The sequence below is a fragment of the Ailuropoda melanoleuca genome, chromosome 11 (genome assembly GCF_002007445.2).
Source record: "Ailuropoda melanoleuca isolate Jingjing chromosome 11, ASM200744v2, whole genome shotgun sequence".
NCBI lineage: Eukaryota > Metazoa > Chordata > Mammalia > Carnivora > Ursidae > Ailuropoda > Ailuropoda melanoleuca.
Genome location: NC_048228.1, coordinates 62,174,666 through 62,194,044, shown reverse-complemented (window position 1 = coordinate 62,194,044; position 19,379 = coordinate 62,174,666). Strand labels below are relative to the sequence as shown.

General features: G+C 36.8%; 1 protein-coding gene across 15 annotated transcripts in view; it reads left to right on the top strand.

Annotated features, from left to right (window-relative positions):
* The window catches only part of ADGRL3 (adhesion G protein-coupled receptor L3), an 815,688-nt gene that overhangs the window by 651,083 nt on the left and 145,226 nt on the right, over positions 1-19,379 (top strand). For 12 of the 15 annotated variants that reach the window (XM_034671747.1, XM_034671744.1, XM_034671745.1 and 9 more), the window contains 4 exons: positions 3,097-3,399; positions 5,684-5,787; positions 15,101-15,286; positions 18,289-18,327. In XM_034671747.1, the coding sequence (XP_034527638.1) occupies positions 3,097-3,399; positions 5,684-5,787; positions 15,101-15,286; positions 18,289-18,327 (632 nt within the window). The remainder of the gene's footprint in view (positions 1-3,096; positions 3,400-5,683; positions 5,788-15,100; positions 15,287-18,288; positions 18,328-19,379) is intronic. The other 3 variants (XM_034671746.1, XM_019801792.2, XM_019801788.2) reach the window with 1 other exon arrangement.

The window sequence follows — 19,379 nt, the reverse complement described above, 5'->3', positions numbered from 1 at the left end:
TAAGATTTTATTTATTTATTTGACAGAGATAGAGACAGCCAGCGAGAGAGGGAACACAAGCAGGGGGAGTGGGAGAGGAAGAAGCAGGCTCATAGCAGAAGAGCCTGATGTGGGGCTCCGATCCCATAACGCCGGGATCACGCCCTGAGCCGAAGGCAGACGCTTAACCGCTGTGCCACCCAGGCGCCCCTGATGTTCATCTATCTTGACTGAGAGCTAATTTACTGTAGGTCAGACACCAGGCTAAAAGCTGAGGAAATAATCTTGAACAAAACACATTAGTATGTAACCTCATCTTGGTAAATTTGAAAAGGTTCCTTGGTGGAGATGGCATCCAAGCCATCCCCAAAGGCTAAACAGAAATTAGCCAGGTGGAAATGGGATCAGGAACACCGCAGCATGTTCAAAAGCCCTGGGGCAGAAAGAACAGGGTACAGTTGGGAAATTACTGGTAATTTTGTATGGTTTAATAGTAGAGCTGAAAGATGAAGAAGCATTACAAATGAGCTAGAGAAATAAACGCATGGAGGGCTTAGGTGCAAAGAAAAGGAGTCCAGTCTTTGTTTAGAGGGCAGACAGAAGTGATTTAAGGGATTTTGATCTGGAGAGTAACATATTCCAATTTATACCCTACAAGATGCCTCTGGCAAAAGGTAGAGAATTGTTTCAATAGGGTAATTTTAGAGAAAAATAATGAATATTGATTTCCATTATGTAGTGGCATTGTTAAATACATGTTGGTGTGATACTGTAGTCTTTAAAAATCTGAAATCTGGATTGTTATAGAGCACAAAGATAATTATATTAAATCTATGCGAAAAGACAAATTTATTCAAAATTGGCAAGACCAGAGTCACAGCAAAAAAGCATCTTGTGATCACGTGTCGTTGCTCCTTGTGTGTGATTTGTGTGATTTGTGTGATTGAGACAACAGACCGGTCAATCTTCTCACTGCATGTGGGATTATGCAGTTTTATCAGAGCAAAAATGTCTGCAAAACAAGTCTCTTCCCTCCCATAACGTTGTACGCTAATTAAAATATCTAAATGAAGAAAAGTGCATTCATTTAGAAAGCATTCTTCAGTATCTATATAATTCTGAACAAACTACAAATGAGAGATGGAATTATTTAAATTGAAGGAGCCAGAGAAAATGCTTGGAGTTAGCTTTTAACTATTGCCTTACTAGTCTATCAAGTGGTATAAAGTAAAGAAGAATTTTTCCATCAGCCAGAAAACTTTACACACAAAAGGTGCTTGTATCCCAGCATTGACACCACTGACATGTTTTTAAGGCTAATACTTAATAAGAACAAGAGTATTTAATTTTAATATTAACTTATTTTTAATTAATTTAATATTAAGTAATATTTACTTTCAAGTTATTAATATTTCTTCATTATGTTTTTTCTTTTTGAGACATTTCGGCAAATTCAAATGCAAATAAATGACGTATATTAGAATCATTTCTACTAGTTATAATTTTAAGAATTCAATTTTACTTATGTTGCTAAAATTTATATATGAGTTTTGTTAAACATTAGTGTCAATTTTTATGAATTCTGAATTTTGATTTTGCAAACATCAATATTAAAATCCCAGTAATGTCATTTTGCTCTGGTATTGTTTTACAAGGCTGTTGTACTCATCCACTGATGAGTGGGAGGAGTGCAGCTAGTGGTGATTGGGAAGAGAGAAAAATAGAGAAATGAGACAGAATCAGCAAGACTTTGGGAAATGTGGTGTTAATGGAAGAAGGGGAAAAAAAGATACTCCTTCTTCCTTCATGAACTTTGCATCAATGAAGTTATGAACATTACATTCACATAGAGAGAGAACCCAAGAGGAAGGAGGAACGCTTAGAAGAAAGAGGAAACAGAACAAGCAAGGAGACAGCTAGAAAAATAACATCACTTCAGAAAATGCTACAGTTTCAGTGATTAAATGTTCAGAATATCCATACCCCCTTCCCTACTGCCGTCTCTTCCTTGTTTTGGGGAGCTTTATACGTACCAACCACACGTGATGGATGTGGCACCTCTTCTAGGGCAGCAAAGTCAAGTTGATGACATGTTAAAGAAAGCAGACGATGAATGACAAACAGCTGGAGGCTCAGCACAGGACTCCCTGAGTTCCATGAACCCAAGCTACTTGGAATCTGGCTAGAGCCAGTGGCCCTAGGATTATTGCCAGTAAATGAGGTTAAGAGTAGTTTCTAACCTTACAGTTAGGAATGCAATGTAAGTATGTGGAGGACTGGCATACTCTTGCCTTCCTATGATGGAAATATAAATAGATATTCCCCCAGAAAGATGATTCTCTGCAGTGATTATTTCTATGGTATTGTTAGAACATTCCTTTGGATACGTTCTAGGCTTAATAACCTATTAATATCTGGTCAAGGAACCTTACCAGTTTTATTTGGAATTTGGAATGCATTTCCCCATTTTAAGAAATCTAGTTAGAAAATAATTTATGAGACAACGAAATTGGCAACGACATACTTTACATTAGTAAATGTCAGGTTTGAAAGTTTTGTTAAGGTGGGTCAGTTCTGAGAGCATTGGGTAGATATCCAGCTGCTTTAATTTATGTTAAAGAGACCATATTCAGAATTGTTCTTTACTTTTTAGCGTGAGAGCACTTTAAATCTTGATGCCCTTTTATTTCTGATCCCTCTCCCCTAATTGCTTCATCTTTAGAAACTCATGTGATGCTCAATATGAAAAGACTATTACAATAGCTCTCTCCCATTCTACACAAGTTTGAAAATTCTAAGTTGAGGAGGGCTGTAAGTATTAATCCTCTAATCGTTAAAAAGGCATGAAGCATTAAGAAGCTTACTGAAGAGGTGGGTTGTGCTGTAATTTTGTTTCCTGTGATTTGAGTTGAGCGGAACCATGAACAAGCTGATGTTTGGCATTGGTCAGATGGCTGTCATGGTACTGAGGTGGCATTCAGATACCTTGGCACTGGCTTATTTTTTTCCATGTTGAAGGCTCTTTGAACTGTCAAATAAAAATGTTTTCTAAAGTATTAGGACACCTTGAGGTGATGAGCAAACAATGCAGATGTTTTCTTTTGAATTTTATTTCAGAAATCTCTACCACAGGACCTCTTGGCATGGGGAGCACCACCACCAGCACCACCCTGAAGACCACAGCTTGGAGCCCAGGCAGGAGTACCACCCCGTCGGTGTCAGGAAGACGAAACCGGAGCACCAGCACCCCATCTCCCGCTGTGGAGGTGCTTGATGACACGACCACACATCTACCATCGGCATCGTCCCAAATCCCAGCTCTGGAAGAGAGCTGTGAAGCTGTGGAAGCCCGAGAAATCATGTGGTTTAAGACCCGTCAAGGACAGATGGCCAAGCAGCCGTGCCCTGCAGGAACGATAGGTAAGTCTGATCGGCAGAGTTCAGCTAGAAGTCTTTTGTTAGGTTACCTTGCTTTTCTTGTGGCTTTTTTGTTTAGTTTATTGTTTGTTTTTGTCACTTCAGTTGATTGAATTCTGAACTCGGCCAAATTACAATTTAAAGCAGTGTATTTTCAAAGTTTGAAAATACATTCTGGAGAAGTCACCGATGAGGACTTAGTGCGTATACACATGAGGCCAGAAGTTTTTGCTCATGGTGTGAGAGCTGTGGGGGGAGTTACAGTTAGGCTGTGGATGTCCTGGCTGCTCCAGAAGGCCAGCCCGGCTGCGTAGGAGCCCAGAGCGAGTCACTGGATTGCTGGGAGCTAGTTCTCATGCTTGTCACCTATTGTCAAATGTTGATAGCAGAAAATGAGGTGGAGGACTTCTCCATTAGTAAATGATCATCGAAACTACCTAAAACTTAACAAAAGAGAAAGTTCCTTTTGATAAATCATTGTAGCTGTCCTTTAATAGCCAAAGGCTCTTCAAGGGGTAGGAGCCAATCTCCCATTACTCAAAATCCCCCAGAGAGAGAGGTGCCTGGGTGGCACAGCGGTTAAGCGTCTGCCTTCGGCTCAGGGCGTGATCCTGGCGTTATGGGATCGAGCCCCACGTCAGTCCTCTGCTGTGAGCCTGCTTCTTCCTCTCCCGCTCCCCCTGCTTTGTGTTCCCTCTCTTGCTGGCTGTCTCTATCTCTGTCAAATAAATAAATAAAATCTTTAAAAAAAAAAAAAATCCCCCAGAGAGAGCAAGATCCATTGTTTTCTCTAGGAGATAGTTCAAAGCTAAATAGTTCTTCCCTCTCCCTGGCTCATTTTTTACTGATGTGATTCCTAATATCCCCAAGTGGTAACCATATTATTACTTAACAATTTTTATGCCTGAAATAGCCTGGTTTTCTTATTGTTACATACATTGATCTTCATAAAACTAATATTTGATATGCTAAATAATTATTCCATAAAATATGTAAATAAAGCAAATGTACGATAGATGTCGTGATACAAGAATAGGGACTCTGTGTATTACTGATTTGGTTACTTTAAACGGGTTTGTCTTAGAAGAGTTCCAGTGTGGATATATCATTCTGAATCCTATAGTATGTGAAGTGAAAAGACCAAAAAGAATATTGGCTTTTATAAAAGTGCACATTTAATTTCTTTTTTCAGCAAAGTGTTTAAAAATATTCTGAAATCTTTCTTCCCTTTATGAAAGGGTGCAATGTTCAGTTCTAAAGTTTTCTGTGGTACTGAAATCTGATTGATTCCAACAGTTTGAAACCTTGTCTCTTAGCACTGTCCCCTTCATTCTGGGCCTCATTTCCTTCATTTTTTGAAAGAGAAATAATAACATTCCCCCCCCCACTTCAAATGTTTGTTGTGAAGGTGAGTGAAATACTTTATTTGAAAGCAGTTTGAAAACTACAGAGCACTATGGAAATATGTCATTATTGTTGTGTGAAAATTGGGGAAAAGCTTTAAAGGAAACCAAACCTTCTGGAGCACTCCCACGTGAATGCCCCTATGCTACAATCTTATTTTTAACCTTTTCTCTGTCCCCTCTGCTGTAGTGCTGTTCAGAGCCACACAGGCTGTCACTTGAATTATTGTAATAGCTTCCCCCAAACCCTCACGTCTCCCCCTTAGATTCACCCTCCATGCTGCTGCCACAGTTATCTTTCTAAAACCTTAATCAGCTCATTTCTCTCCTCTGCTTAATGTTCACTGATTTTCCAGCACCCACAGGTGGCAGACAAGGGAGTTTATGATCCGACTTTGCCTGCTTTTCCAAGTCCATTAAACACAACTCCCCTATACAGTAGACCTCAATTTAAAACATTTGAAGTTTCCCAAGGACAACATATTTTTTTCTGCACCTGGAATGCCCTTTCCTACCTTGTTTTCCTGAAAAACCTGCAGACTGATTCCTTTAAGACTCAGCTGCTGCCTTGCCTCTGAAAACTCACACAGTAAGCCCCATAGAGGCAGATACCACCTCTCGCTAATTTATGAAACTGTTCTCTCTACCTGGTGTAGTTGCCAGCAAGTGATTTAAAAATATTGAATGATTTTGTTTGTTCTATTGCATTTCTCCAATATCAGTTGTTTGGCCAGGCGCTGTGTGTGGTGTTTTAATATACATTATCTTAGTTTAATGATCCCAGTTTTGCCTTTGTTCATATTTAAACATAACACGGATAAAGAGTCTTTGTAAGCAAGATGCTTTGAATATTTAAAGCAGACCTATTTTTCTCATTATTTTAGGAGTATCAACTTATCTCTGCCTGGCTCCTGATGGAATCTGGGATCCCCAAGGACCGGATCTTAGCAACTGTTCTTCTCCTTGGGTCAACCATATAACACAAAAGGTAAATTGTATGACTGACCAGGAAGGTTTGCCCAAACCTAGATCTTCTGTTGTTGATTATAACTGTTGCAAGCAAAATAGTTAAGATATTTTTTTAAAGATTTTATTTATTTATTTGACAGAGATAGAGACAGCCAGCGAGAGAGGGAACACAAGCAGGGGGAGTGGGAGAGGAAGAAGCAGGCTCATAGCGGAAGAGCCCGATGTGGGGCTCGATCCCATAACGCCGGGATCACGCCCTGAGCCGAAGGCAGACGCCCAACTGCTGTGTCACCCAGGCGCCCCAAGATTTTTTTTTGATTAATGGGGACATACTCTCCCATTTTAGTTCTCTTTAAGATTTAGTGACAACCTTTGATGTGCCATGTGCTAATTTAGAATTTTGTTGTCCTTAAAGGACAAATCCGTGAACTTCCTCTAAGCCAGCCAGTATTGCTTATAATAATTTTATTATTAATAAAATTTTTATGATATTGTGAACTCCAAATATAAAAGTCCAAGAGACATTATAAATCAAGCAAGCAAAAGCTTCTAGCATACATGCATATAGATTTTCCTGTGGAAATAATAATTACAAAAAAAATCTACCTTGGAATCTTAGGCTATTTGATAAATGTTCTGTAACCTAACCATTTATCAGTGTTAAAAGTATACATATGTGTGACAGAATCTTGCAGACTCAAATTTTCAGGGCTTATTTGGTTGCAATATGTTGAACATTTTTATTATTAATGCACTGTGGGACTTTGAATTGATTTCATTACAAACAGAGACCAGATGTGCATTTATGCCAAAAGGGATATGGGATGAATCCTTATTATAGCAATTTGTGTGGATTTATGCACTCCTAAAATGAAGAGTCCTTCTATGGCACATTAGCTAGGCTGAGGAATTTCTGAAAGAGACTTTTCCTGAGAAATATTACAAATGATGGCCTTACTAAAAGCCTGTCTGTGCCATTTGCTCTTTTCTCTATTTGTTTTTAACCAGGCTGATCCTCAATAATATACTGTATAATAATCCATAAATATCTACCCAGTAGATCATTTAGCAGATGAGCCATAACTATCTATTTACCCTAAATCATGGAAGAACAGTGGTTATATTGACTCTAGTTACCCTCTTACATATGCATCTCCATACTTGTTGCTATTCATAATAATGCTTCTCCAATTTCAGCACTGTTCCTGCCACAGTTTTTATGTCCTTTGATTTTATTACAATGTAGCTCAGACCCCAGGGCAAATAACTCTTGCTGGATGTGATCAGATTAAGAGATCAGTAGCATATCTCCTTACATTAGCAACTTTTTAAAAATACTCCCTACATACTTGCCCAGGGGGTAATATTAATTCAGTAATAATTCACCTAGAAAGCTGAGTGTTTTCATGATAATTCCTGAATATAGTCAGGCTATTTCATTGCAGAAATTACTGGATGACTTTAACTGATAATGATGCTTAATTCTTTTCTTTCCTCTGAAGACCTCCTAATCTTATAACAAAAGGATAATTCTTTGCAAAGACCAGACAGCTGTTGCCCATTTGATTTATGGATGGGTGTTTGGTTTTTTTTTTTTCCCCAATATAACAAATATGTTCCATTATTCCAGAGCATTTCTGTTTAATCCTGTAGAGTCTGCAAAATTATGTAATATTATAATTATATTAAGATTATGGCATTTAGGCAATTGGAATTTATAATAATGCCTTCGCTTCATTTCTTATAAGTTTATAAAATCTTCGAAAGTATAACAGGAGGCCTTGGAGCTCTCTGAATCAGATTATTTAACTGGCCCGAGGTCAGTGTGCAGCTGGGGTTTTAGCTGGGTCTACCTTTATCAAGACATCATGCGTAGCCACAGCACTAGTTAAACTGTGCCCAGATTTTGACTGCCTTTACATCCTACTTACTTCCCTAGTCTCTCTTTACTTTTGTCCACCCTTTTACCTGGTGTGTCCCTCATATCTCCAAATATTTATGTTATTCATTGAATGTAAATGGTAGTTGAATAGGTTTCTTTTCCACAAAGCCCCAAAACTTTTAAATATTAACATTGTAAACCTCCAAGAGAGAATTGGTATGCAGTACTCACAGAGTGATTTGTTCATGGTCTTTCCCTGCTCTCCAAAGCATCTTTCACAGAATTCATAACTTTGCTCATTTCCTCCGTCAGTACCAGAGTCCCAACAACAAACAGATGGAACATTTGAAGAAAAGGGTTTGTTTACAGTGTTCTTGGGGGAGCAAAGGTGAACTACAAGGGATTGAGCCCATGCTAGTGTCAGAGGTGGAGCTGTCCCCAACCCCAGGTCTGTGGTTGCTGGACCAGAGGAGGGACTAAAAGTTGGAAGTGAATGTCTTTGAGAGGAAAGTTGACCTACAGAGGAGAGACTCTGCTTAGCCTCAGGCAACTTTTCAGGAAGAGACCTAGGGGAATAAATACCCTGACTTCACTCTCCCTCCTCCTTGCATTCACTTGCCCACCCTCCCCTTTGGACAAACCCCATGGAAGCCAGAGAAGAGGGAGCATTCTGAATAACATCCTAAGTTCACCCTGTAGGGCAGAGAGCAGGATGGAGGAGGATGGAAAGTGACCTTGAACCAAGAATTGGAAAGTACCCAGCATAGTTCTCAGCTTTGCGCTCCCCTTCTCTTATCCCTCCTCCCTTTCCCATCCTCTTCTTCTTTCTCCTGGCCCTGCCCCTCCCCCCCTTATTCCTTTCCCATGCCCCATCCCCTGTGCTCTGCTCTAAATTTCCCCCTTTTTCTAGTTGATTTTTTTTTGTCATGTTGAAAAAGTAAAATAAAATAACTATCTTTCATGATTCATTCCTTCTCTCTTTCCCCTTTCGTAGTCCTGTGAACTTCAAACTTTTAAAATAAAGGAACACTTTTTACCCCCCATGAAAGCATAGATGAGAAAAGAAAGGAAGGAGTAATTCTCTGTAAACAGTGTATTCAGTGTCCCCTCCTCAAGAGTTCAATGAGTGAATGCATCCTGGAATGTGCGGCACCTCCTTTATGACTTTATAGTGTTTCTGGGGAATTGCTGAGGACTTTCCAGGAAAGACCACCTCTGGATCACAGTGTCTGCATCTGTACCATGGGGAATATCATTCTTTTCATTATTGATAACACTGCCCACCCACTGTGCGTTTGGCAGCACTGTAGACAGCAAGTATACACAAATAAATGGATTGGGATGCTTACTTTAGTCTGAAGAAGCAAACTATATTTTCATGTTTGTTAAGAAATGAGTGACTCCCCCCAGCCCCATCCTTGCAGTTAGGCCAGGAGGGAAGAACAAAATAGGCAAAGAATCTTGATGGCTTCTGATTCACAAATTAATTCAGGCGACTTACATACTGTGAAATTATAGATTAAATTTTGTGTGGTGATAAAGAGTGGATTACATTTTACTAGAGAAAATGTAAGCCTCTAAAGTCAGAACTTCATGAAGAAATTTATTACAAACTAGCCAAAATACTTTCATAATGATGAGATTTAGTAAAAACATAATTTGTATGAAAGAAAAAGGCAAAAGTTGTACACAAAGGGGCCTTTACCCCAGTAGTAATAGAGAGGGAGGAAGGAGAGAGAAAAATTGGTAGGTAGTTGCATGGATGGACGGATGGTCGACTGCCTGGATGGATGGATAGAAGGAAAGGCAGGTTCAAGGATAAATAGATGGATGGATAGAAAGATAGACTGGTCTTCTTCTTGAAGGCCAACAAATTTAGTTCAGAGCTCGGGCTCCTCAATCATATGTAGCAAAATATCCTATTTTCTCATGTTAATTACTGCTTACTAAAATACGGTCTCCAGCTTTAGCTTCATCTCTCGATTACACCAGATTTTCAAAAAGGAGTTTATATTTTCTATGTTGCCTAGCTTATTGCACTTTACAATCCCTCCAGTCTCTTTCAATTTAAAAGTCTTTGAAATTGCAGTTTTGAACAGCTTCCATATTTCTTTGCATATGAAGTGAGTTATGCTTCCTACTTCATTACCTGGTTCAACTGTTCTATGGAAAAGAAATGCCTGAATTGTCACTGGAAAATAGTCTTTCTATTTCTAGCAAACTGAAGAGTCTTGTCTTTTGTTTGTTCACAAGCTTCTGACAGATTTTGAGAGAAGCAGAGTTCCTCCTGCATTTTCTAAAGAAAGATGTGAGGGTGCATAATTGCTGCAATTTTACAGTATAAAATAAGCCAGGTATCTGCCTGGGAAGACTAGGTCGAACCCCATCACCTGGATTTTAATTTCTCAATCCTTTTAATCTCCGTAGAGCTAATATGGAACAAAAGCAAATTACTTCCTGATTTTTCAGAAACTGGTAGGGTTTCTAGGACTTTGGGCTTATTTAACCTACTTTCAATAGTAAGGTAGAAACATTTAATTGTTTATATACCTTCTTGACTCTGATTTACAGCAAAATAACATAAGTAGATCTTTCAAAGAAATGATAGCTGTATACTTAACCACTATGAAAAACTCCTTCATGAATTGTTTTGGCACCTGATTGATGTTTGATGTAATAAATCTCATAAAATGTCAAAACATTTCAAAGAAAATTGTTTTTACATGTGTCAAAATTTGAAATGTAAATAGTATCCATCTCTGTCGTAATTATTATCCTTAACTAAAGCTGCAGGGTTCCCCCCCACTCCATTCAAGCCTGGATATAATCCTGCCATTTCAATACAGGCATTAATTTACGGATCCTCACAGAACTCATAAGATTTCTCAGTGTGCAGTGCTTATTTCTGAGAAATAACTTTAGTAGAATTTAGCACAAGCAATATTAGAGACAGACATTTTCATTAGGTCTCTAAGCAAGGATATGCAGAGTTAACATTATTTCAACCCTTTGTGCAGAAGACTTGAGGCGGATTAAAGATATGCGTGTATCTTGTATAGAAGTAAGATAATTGTGGTCCATGACTACTGTGGTGAGAGAAATAAATAGAGAACTCAGAAAGATGGTAGAGTAGCCTCTGGATGCCACTGGAAAGAATATGGTCTGTGACAGCCTGGTTTGGAAAGGCAAACTTTGAGCTATGAATGTTGACATCACAATGGCTGTTGGAGAATCCAGTGAACGGCACCACCTTGGAATGCTTCTCTGTCCTTCGCCTCCCACAGCCAATCAGATAGCAGTCCTGTTGGTGGACTTATAAATCTCTCCCAAACCAGGCCACGTTTCACCACCGCCACCCTCATCCAACACAGCTTCTGCTGCTGGAGCCTCTTACCAAGGTCCCTTTCATCCACTGTGGAACCCTCTAATCCATTCTCCAGAGTTGATTTCAAATACAACTCGGATTAGACCACTCCTGTTTAGACATGTTAGTACTTTCCCTTGCTCTTAGTGCAGTTCTCAAAATCTTCATCATGACTTCTGAAGGGGACCACTTCATGTGCCCCTTGCTCACCTCTCCAGCAGCCTAAATCCCACTTAGAGCCCCCTTTGTGCAGTTCCCCTAGACCCATGCCCTTCCATCCTAAAAGTGTCCTCTCTGCCTGGAGGCCCTCACCTACATCCCAACCCAATTCCCTTTCCATTCCATCTCACATTCAACACTATTCCCTAGAAAAGCACTTCCTAAATTATTCCCTAACTTCAGACACTAGAGTAAAATGCCCTTAAACTTGAGTTCTGTATTGCACTCAACAAAATTAAAATTAAATAATTCTTTAGTTAATTTATTAAAAACCCTTTCCATTATTAGTATGTAAGCTCCTTTTTATTGGGAACCATTTTATTCAGTATTGTAGCCTCAGACTTTAACCCAGTGCTATTAGAAATTCATGTGTTAGGGGCACCTGGGTGGCTCAGTTGTTTAAGCTTCTGCCTTCAGCACAGGTCATGATCCCGGTTGCTGAGATCGAGCCCCATGCATCAAGCTCTCTGCTCAGTGGGGAGCCTGCTTCTCCCTGTCCCTCTGCTGCTGCCTCTGCTTATGCTCCCTCTCTCTCTCTCTCTCAAATGAATAAATAAAATCTTAAGAAAAAAGAAATTCATGTGTTAAAGAACAATGAACATATAGACTGAATGAATAACTGTTGAAATTATAGAGACAGAGATATTCATCCTATTTTTTAAAGTAAGATACAATATGTTTACCACATATGCATACACATGTATACTGTGTAGGTATCAATATTGAATTCTGAAGGTAGAAAAGTGTGTTTTTTTCTTTCCACTCTTCCCACAGTACCTTGTCTTCTCAAACCATGGTTTTTCTAGTTGTTATTTCTGTTGCTTTCCCCCCTTATTTCCAGCTATTCATTACCATTCTACTGTATTCCCATAACTCATATACAATTTTGTTATTAAAATTTCACTGTTGCATTAATATTACCTGTCTTTATGCCCCTATCCCCACCGCCATCCCAACAGATAGAATGTAAGCTTCGTGAGTACAAGAGCTATATAACATTCATTTTTATTTCCTCAGGAAGTAACAAGGGTCCAAATGATTGTTGAATGAATGGAAGATTTTTACTGTGATTCCTTCAGTTTTAAGAGGAAGAGAGGATCAAGATGAATAGTTACATCAATTTTTATTTTACTTTAAAAATACACTTTTCACATTTTTATTGTAAGAATGTTTATAACTTAATTGTACTTCAGGGTTTTCTTTTTTCTTTACAACTTTCTTTTTGGTGAATATTGAGTTTCAGAATTCTTTTGCAGCCATAATTAGATTTATTCTTCATAAATGAACACTTCTTAAATGCTAAAATATAGCTACTATTTAAGATAATCCACCAGTGATTTTCATATTTGACTCACTATTTTACCACACTAGATTATAACTTTTTGATTACTGTACATAAAGAAAAGTTTAAAATTTTATATAAGGAAACTACATAGGCCTTCTTTTCCACCTTATCATGTCCCACCCTGATATTATAATAACAAATTTGAAAACTATGCTATACATCTACACAGAAAAAAAAAGAGAAATGAAATAATAGTATGAAAATACTAGTTGCTATTATTTCTTATTTTTTCTTTGTTTGATAAACAATTTTGCTTTTCATAATATTCCCTGATAGAGGTCATCAAAGTCAGTACTTACATCCTTAGTTTCAAAGATACTGTGTCAGTAAAGAAAATACATTACCAAGTTCAGTAGATCTCAAACTTTTTAAAAACTTTTTTCGACAAGTAAATCAAAAGAGGTCTTCCTCTGCCCTGACATTTCTCATAGAAAAAATAATATGTGGGGGCACCTGGGTGGCTCAGTTGGTTAAGTGTCAGACCTATTTGAAAACTTAGCAAATACTAACATCTCACTAATTTAATTAATGAATACCAAATTTTATAAATCATACATTGATTACTAGATTACCAGTAGGCAGCCTTAAATTGTATGTAAAATTTAAATGTATGGATTATAATATATTTATGTTGTTCAGTAACCACTTAAAAGTACTTCCATGACCCATCAGTGGGCCATGAATGCTACTTTGATCTACACTGAATTTGTTATATACTTATCCTTGAACCCTATAGTGTATTCTATTTGGTTTTATAGGTATCCTAGGTATGTAGTCCTTGACCATATTTTACAAATTTATTAAAGTTAGTGCAGTTGTTTTCTATTGTAAGGATTTCTAAAAAGTACTGATTATATAGTAAATACTTTAACATATTCTTCTTGTAAAATTTAAACATTATAGAAAAGATTTTTCCTTTGATTCCCATCTTTCAGACTTTCTTCTGTGTGCTTAAATATATATAAAATAAACACATAAAAATATCATGCTATATGTATTGTATTTTTTTATATGCTACTATTGTTTTGCATTTTTATTTCATGAATACCATGCTAATAGATATTAGCATATATAAGTAATTTTTATACTTGCATTTATTTTAACTCAACGGAGCATACTGAAAATTCATGTTATGATATTGATCTCCTCTAAACTTTTAAGCTGTTGTACAATATTCCATGATATGTATATACATGAACAGTTTTCTGCAGGTCATAATCCATTTTGTTTTGTATTATAAACAAGCTAGAATGAACATGTTTGAACATTTCTTTATTACATCTGTGGGATTATTTTATTTCTTATGGTTGAAATTAATAACAGAAATCACTCAGTTATATAGTCTTCACATTTCAGAATTTAATGGACCCTGGAATTTGTTCTACGTGGGGCTTTACAAATATATATGCCTAGTAGTAGTTTCTGGGAGTGATAGACATTTCCACAAATCCTTGCCAACATTTTGTTACTAAACTTTTTTTTTGCTTTTAATTTGGATTTTTCTATATACTTGAGGATGAGATTATTAATGATTTACCTGTTTCAGTAGCCCTAATTTATGTATTTGTTTCTTTAGCATTCAATACTGCTACTAACATCTATTAAGCATCCCTTAGAAGATGCTGATAACCTATGTGACTCACAGTCTTAGTCGTGCTCCTTAGAGCTGTCTGAACACCTGTTAGGAAAGAGGACTTTTCTCTGTGTGACCCTGAATTTTATATTGGACTGTGCTAAAGAAAAAAAATGTTTCCTAAACATGACACTATTATATATTTAAGTTGTTATAGGGTAAAATATCCCTATCTTTTTATACCAAAAGCTATCAAATTTATTCACATGAGCATGGGGTATTATTCTCTATCTATTTTAACATCTTTGGGGTATTGAGAATTTGATATATTCTTATAGAATATACTTCAAAAACCAGCATGTAGCTTCCCAAAAGGAAGATGCTAGATACAGCAATAATTTGCTACCTAGTGCATCAGAATCAAAATCTCTTACTTGGTTAATAAGAAAATGAAGACCCTTTGAAAAAGCAGGGATTGTTTTTGGGATAAAATTTTCACAGAGCTTAGCAGCCAGGTCAGCATCCTTTGTGTACTAAGTACTAATTTAAGCACAATGGAAAGTTTGTGCTTGCCTCTGAGAGCTTGGAGTATGGCTGGGGAGTCACAACACAAATTCACCAACATTGGATTTAAAAACTCAGTGAGAAAATCCTAGTGCAAACCTTAGATTTGACCACTCACGTGGATGATTAAGGTGAGAACAATTTTCAGAAGTAAGATACCTCAGGGAGGAGCTTCCTAAAGATATAAATTTCAAGTTAGGTATTGTTGAAAAAAAAATGGATTAACAGGAAAACTCAGAGCATATATTCCAGGGGAAGATGGAGTTTAATAACTATTCCTTGGCTTGATGATTAGAATTCATATGCAAAAACAATTGTTCACAGAAACCAATAAAGTCACTTATTGAAGATCTCTTTCCTTTTTAATCTATTTTCAAAATTGCAGTTGAAATCTGGAGAGACAGCTGCCAACATTGCTAGAGAGCTGGCCGAACAAACGAGAAATCATTTGAATGCTGGCGACATCACCTACTCAGTCCGTGCCATGGACCAGCTGGTAGGCCTTCTAGATGTACAGCTCCGGAACTTGACCCCAGGTGGAAAAGATAGTGCTGCCCGAAGTTTGAACAAGGTATGGACTCTGCTTAGATATATATACATATCTTTAAAGTTATAGTAAGATCAGTGACACTGCTCTGGTTAATTTTTCTCTTTCTGTGAAATCAGATCATTCTAAAGAACATCACAAGTTAGTTATATTCAGTTTCCTTCACTTTTATTATAATGGTTACCCTATTTGACCTCTAATCTACAGACACAATAAGTGATAATCTCCTTATATATTTTGAATTTATAATTGTGTTCTTTGGTGTTTACTGCTTTGAATGCTAAATTCTGGCCAGGTCAATGGGAGTAAATGTGATTTATTTGGCTCCTTTTTTTTTTCCTTTAGAACTTTTATATCAAAATAATTATAATAGAATAAATGTCTCATCAATAAGTAGTAGGAGTTTAGAAAATAGCAACAATGAGAAAGGATATTAGCAATTCATTAAAGGTGTTTAAAAATCAAGTAATTTAATCTAATATTACACTTAAAAACTCATGGGACAAGTAATTAGCTTTTAATTTGTATTTCCTTCTGATTATTATTACTCAGATTTTACTTCACTATGTTAACATAGGTTTAATTGTATTTTTGCAAATTAGAATCATAAATAATGAAAATAGTTCATTTTTTAAACTTCAGAGAATATATATTTCATATTCTTATTTATACTTATAAGTGTTACAATATATACTTATATATTATATAAATAAGCATTTTATGTTTATTGTATATAGCACATACTATATAAGCACTCTATTTACATAAATTTGTAAAGTATATTTTACATATTTTTAAGGAATATAATTTATTCCTTATAATATCAGATGGTGAAACAGCTCCACAATGAAAAGACACTAGAATTGCTAACATCAAATGACATGTGTTCCCTGAAAGGTATTTGTGTAGCACAAGTGATCAGTTACTGAAACTGGATTTTAAGGCCTTGAATGTCGTGACAGTCCTCCTACTTTAAAAAGCAAGAATTTGGCAGTAACAGACTAAAGTCCTCTATGAATTCACTAAATGACCGTTCCCCTTTAGAATGAAAAATGACTTTTGAGAGTGGTCTTTTAATATATTAAGCTTTTTTGTGTCTCATCAGACTAAGAGTCTCACTGTTGAAGATGGAAGAAATTTTTCAAGTAATGATGGTTTGATAGAGGAAAGCCTGATCTTTTATCTGGCAAATACAGTGTTTGCCTGCAACAGCATCCTCAGAAAACAGATTCCGTTTTATCTAGTAGATATGAGTTATTATTAAAGTTTTTTTTCATGCTGAGCATAAAGGAGTTATTTTTGTCACTTATGCCCCCGATAGAATCACAACCAAGTCCCTGATAAAGTGTAATCCACAGCTGCCTATGTAATCTGGACATGCTGTGATTTTAATGTGTTATTACCCAGGCTGACTGGATGCTATTAACGAATATTGCCGCCAGCTATTGTTATCCTAATGTACTGGAAGTAGTAATTTCTATTAATGTTACATATCCATAACATTACTGGTTATAGTGATACTTTGTATCTTTATTTAAAAATGGTGTTGATGTCTGACAATATCAGGTAAAGCTGGCAATTAATGTCACATTCTAACTGGCTACAGCTAATCAGCTTGCCTACTCTGAATATCAAATAACTACATAATGGGCAAATTTCCATTTGTGAAGCTTTTTAATGCTTTCTTTTGTTTCCCATTTGGCTCTTTTCGGTTGTTTATATAATGTGGTTTGTCATGTGTTAATTTGCATGATGGGGTAAGGAGATGGGAGGGCAAAGGTTATTCACATGCTTGCTGGCTTGCTCTCATTTCCTGTGGCTCCCACTGTTCCCTGAAGCAGTTATAACCCATCGGATTTGCAAAGTCAACTTGGTACAAATCAATTGAACTCCACATTGAAATTCTGAAGGGTTTAGAGTCCTGCAAAACCAAGATGTGAGTCAGTGATCCAAATGACAGCGTTGGCAATTTACTTGCACTCATTCCTCACTTAATTCTTTAGCGGAGTAACTGCTCTATGCTCATTGAAGACTGAATGAATTAAAGTTGGGAGAGTATTAGCCACACAAAAGGCATCAGAATAACTGCTTCTTAAACCTGGGTAATTTTCTCCTTCAACAATCAAGGCTACTGAAGGAAAAAAGTAGGGAAGAGGAAGAAAATCACAACCTAATCCATGAAATTCTGTGTCATTTATTCAAACAGGGCAATTAAACTTATTATTTATTTTATCACCAGAAAAAAAAATGTTTGGGATTGAATATGAGTTGTTATTAACCTTTTGCCCAGAAAAACATCGCTCTGTTTGCAAACAAACAAAAACAGGCTTCTTATCCCACAGAAGTTTCTAAAATGTATAAAGTGTTTTTGTTTTTTGGTTTTGGGGGTTTTTTTGGTCAAAACCGTGAAAAGGAATTATTCAAAACATAAAAGCAGTGATAAATCAGAAGATTAGTCACATTCTTCTAATCAGAAGTTACTTACCTGTTTGTATTTTTCCCTTGGAACCAAATAATCATAACGAATGAGCACTTCTATTTTAACAATAGACAAAATTTCTTGTGTTTAGAACATATGGTTTGTGGTGCATATTAACCACCTATATAATCTTTAAACCACAAACAATGTGGGTTCCAAATTTTTGACATAATTTACTTAACTTCATATGTCTTCATTTGTGGATCATGAATTAACAACTAACCTGATGTGAAATGAATCATTTCAAACGATTGAAGTATAATGATTTTTACTAATTTCTACTAAATGAATTCCAAGATTTCCTCCCATCATTAACAACTTTTTACCATTCAGTTTTCACTTGGGTTATTCTGAAAGGGTGCTGGTGACTAGTTTTCAAGCCATTGCTTACATTTTGCTGCTGCTTAGCTCTCATTCTCTTCTGGAAAGTAGTGCACAACAAAATGAGGTGTTTTGTGTAGATGTGTTCTTTTATTTTTCTTGTTTTCTTCTGTCACTAACTTGTTTTTTCTATTCTGTGTTTAATCTGCTGTCTTAATGGATTCAGCTTCAGAAAAGAGAGCGCTCTTGCAGAGCCTATGTCCAGGTACTTTCTGCGTTTTTATAAATGTGTTAAGTTGTTGAATTGTCTCTTTTGGTGGTAGCATTTATGGGCATCTGATAGAAACATGATAATGTACCCTGTTGAGCTAAAGGGATTTCAGGGAGGGCGTGAAGGGTGGGAATAGAGAGACATGTTGCAAGGGTATGTGCTGAAAAGAAAGTTGGTAGTGCCTGTGCTCTGTAGTACAAGCTGAACACAGACCAACAAGGAGGTGTAACCTGGTATGTGACAATTTTGATCACAACTAAAAGGTGAGTTGGGTGTAATATATAAATCTCTCATTTCTTCTTAGAGGTGTGTATGAAAACGTTTCATTAATACTTCGGGCCAGTTAATGTTGAGTAGCAAATCACTCAGAAATGACATTTAATTAAAATTCTGTAAGACAAAGAATAGTCCATAATACTTGGAATATCATGGCTCTGTACCAAAATGTGCAACCCATGCTGTGACTGTCTTACTTTCCCACTCACTGCAAACATTTTAGTCCTAATATAAATGTAATTTTTCTCCAGTTAATATGTTGCAGTTTGTTTCTAAGCAGGGTAGAAACCATTCCTATGTTTATGGGTTCTGTGTGAAAAGAATCCCAGAAATAACCTTTACAGTTATTTTTACAAGGGAGGAATGCAAGAAGGCAGTGTAGAGGTGGAAAAAATTTTCCTTTTTTCCCCATTAGGTCCTTTGGCTGGTCTAATGATTAAATTGACAGAAGACAGATTAACAGGAGAAAAACAAATTTAATTCCATATGTACAGAAGCCCCCAAAAGTTATGAGACTCAACAGCAGTCAGGCGGTTGAGACTTATATGTCATCCTGAGTTAAAAGATGAAAAATAATTTACATCAGGGGCGCCTGGGTGGCACAGCGGTTAAGCGTCTGCCTTCGGCTCAGGGCGTGATCCTGGTGTTCTGGGATCGCCCCACATCAGGCTCCTCTGCTATGAGCCTGCTTCTTCCTCTCCCACTCCCCCTGCTTTGTTCCCTCTCTCGCTGGCTGTCTCTATCTCTGTCAAATAAATAAATAAATAAAA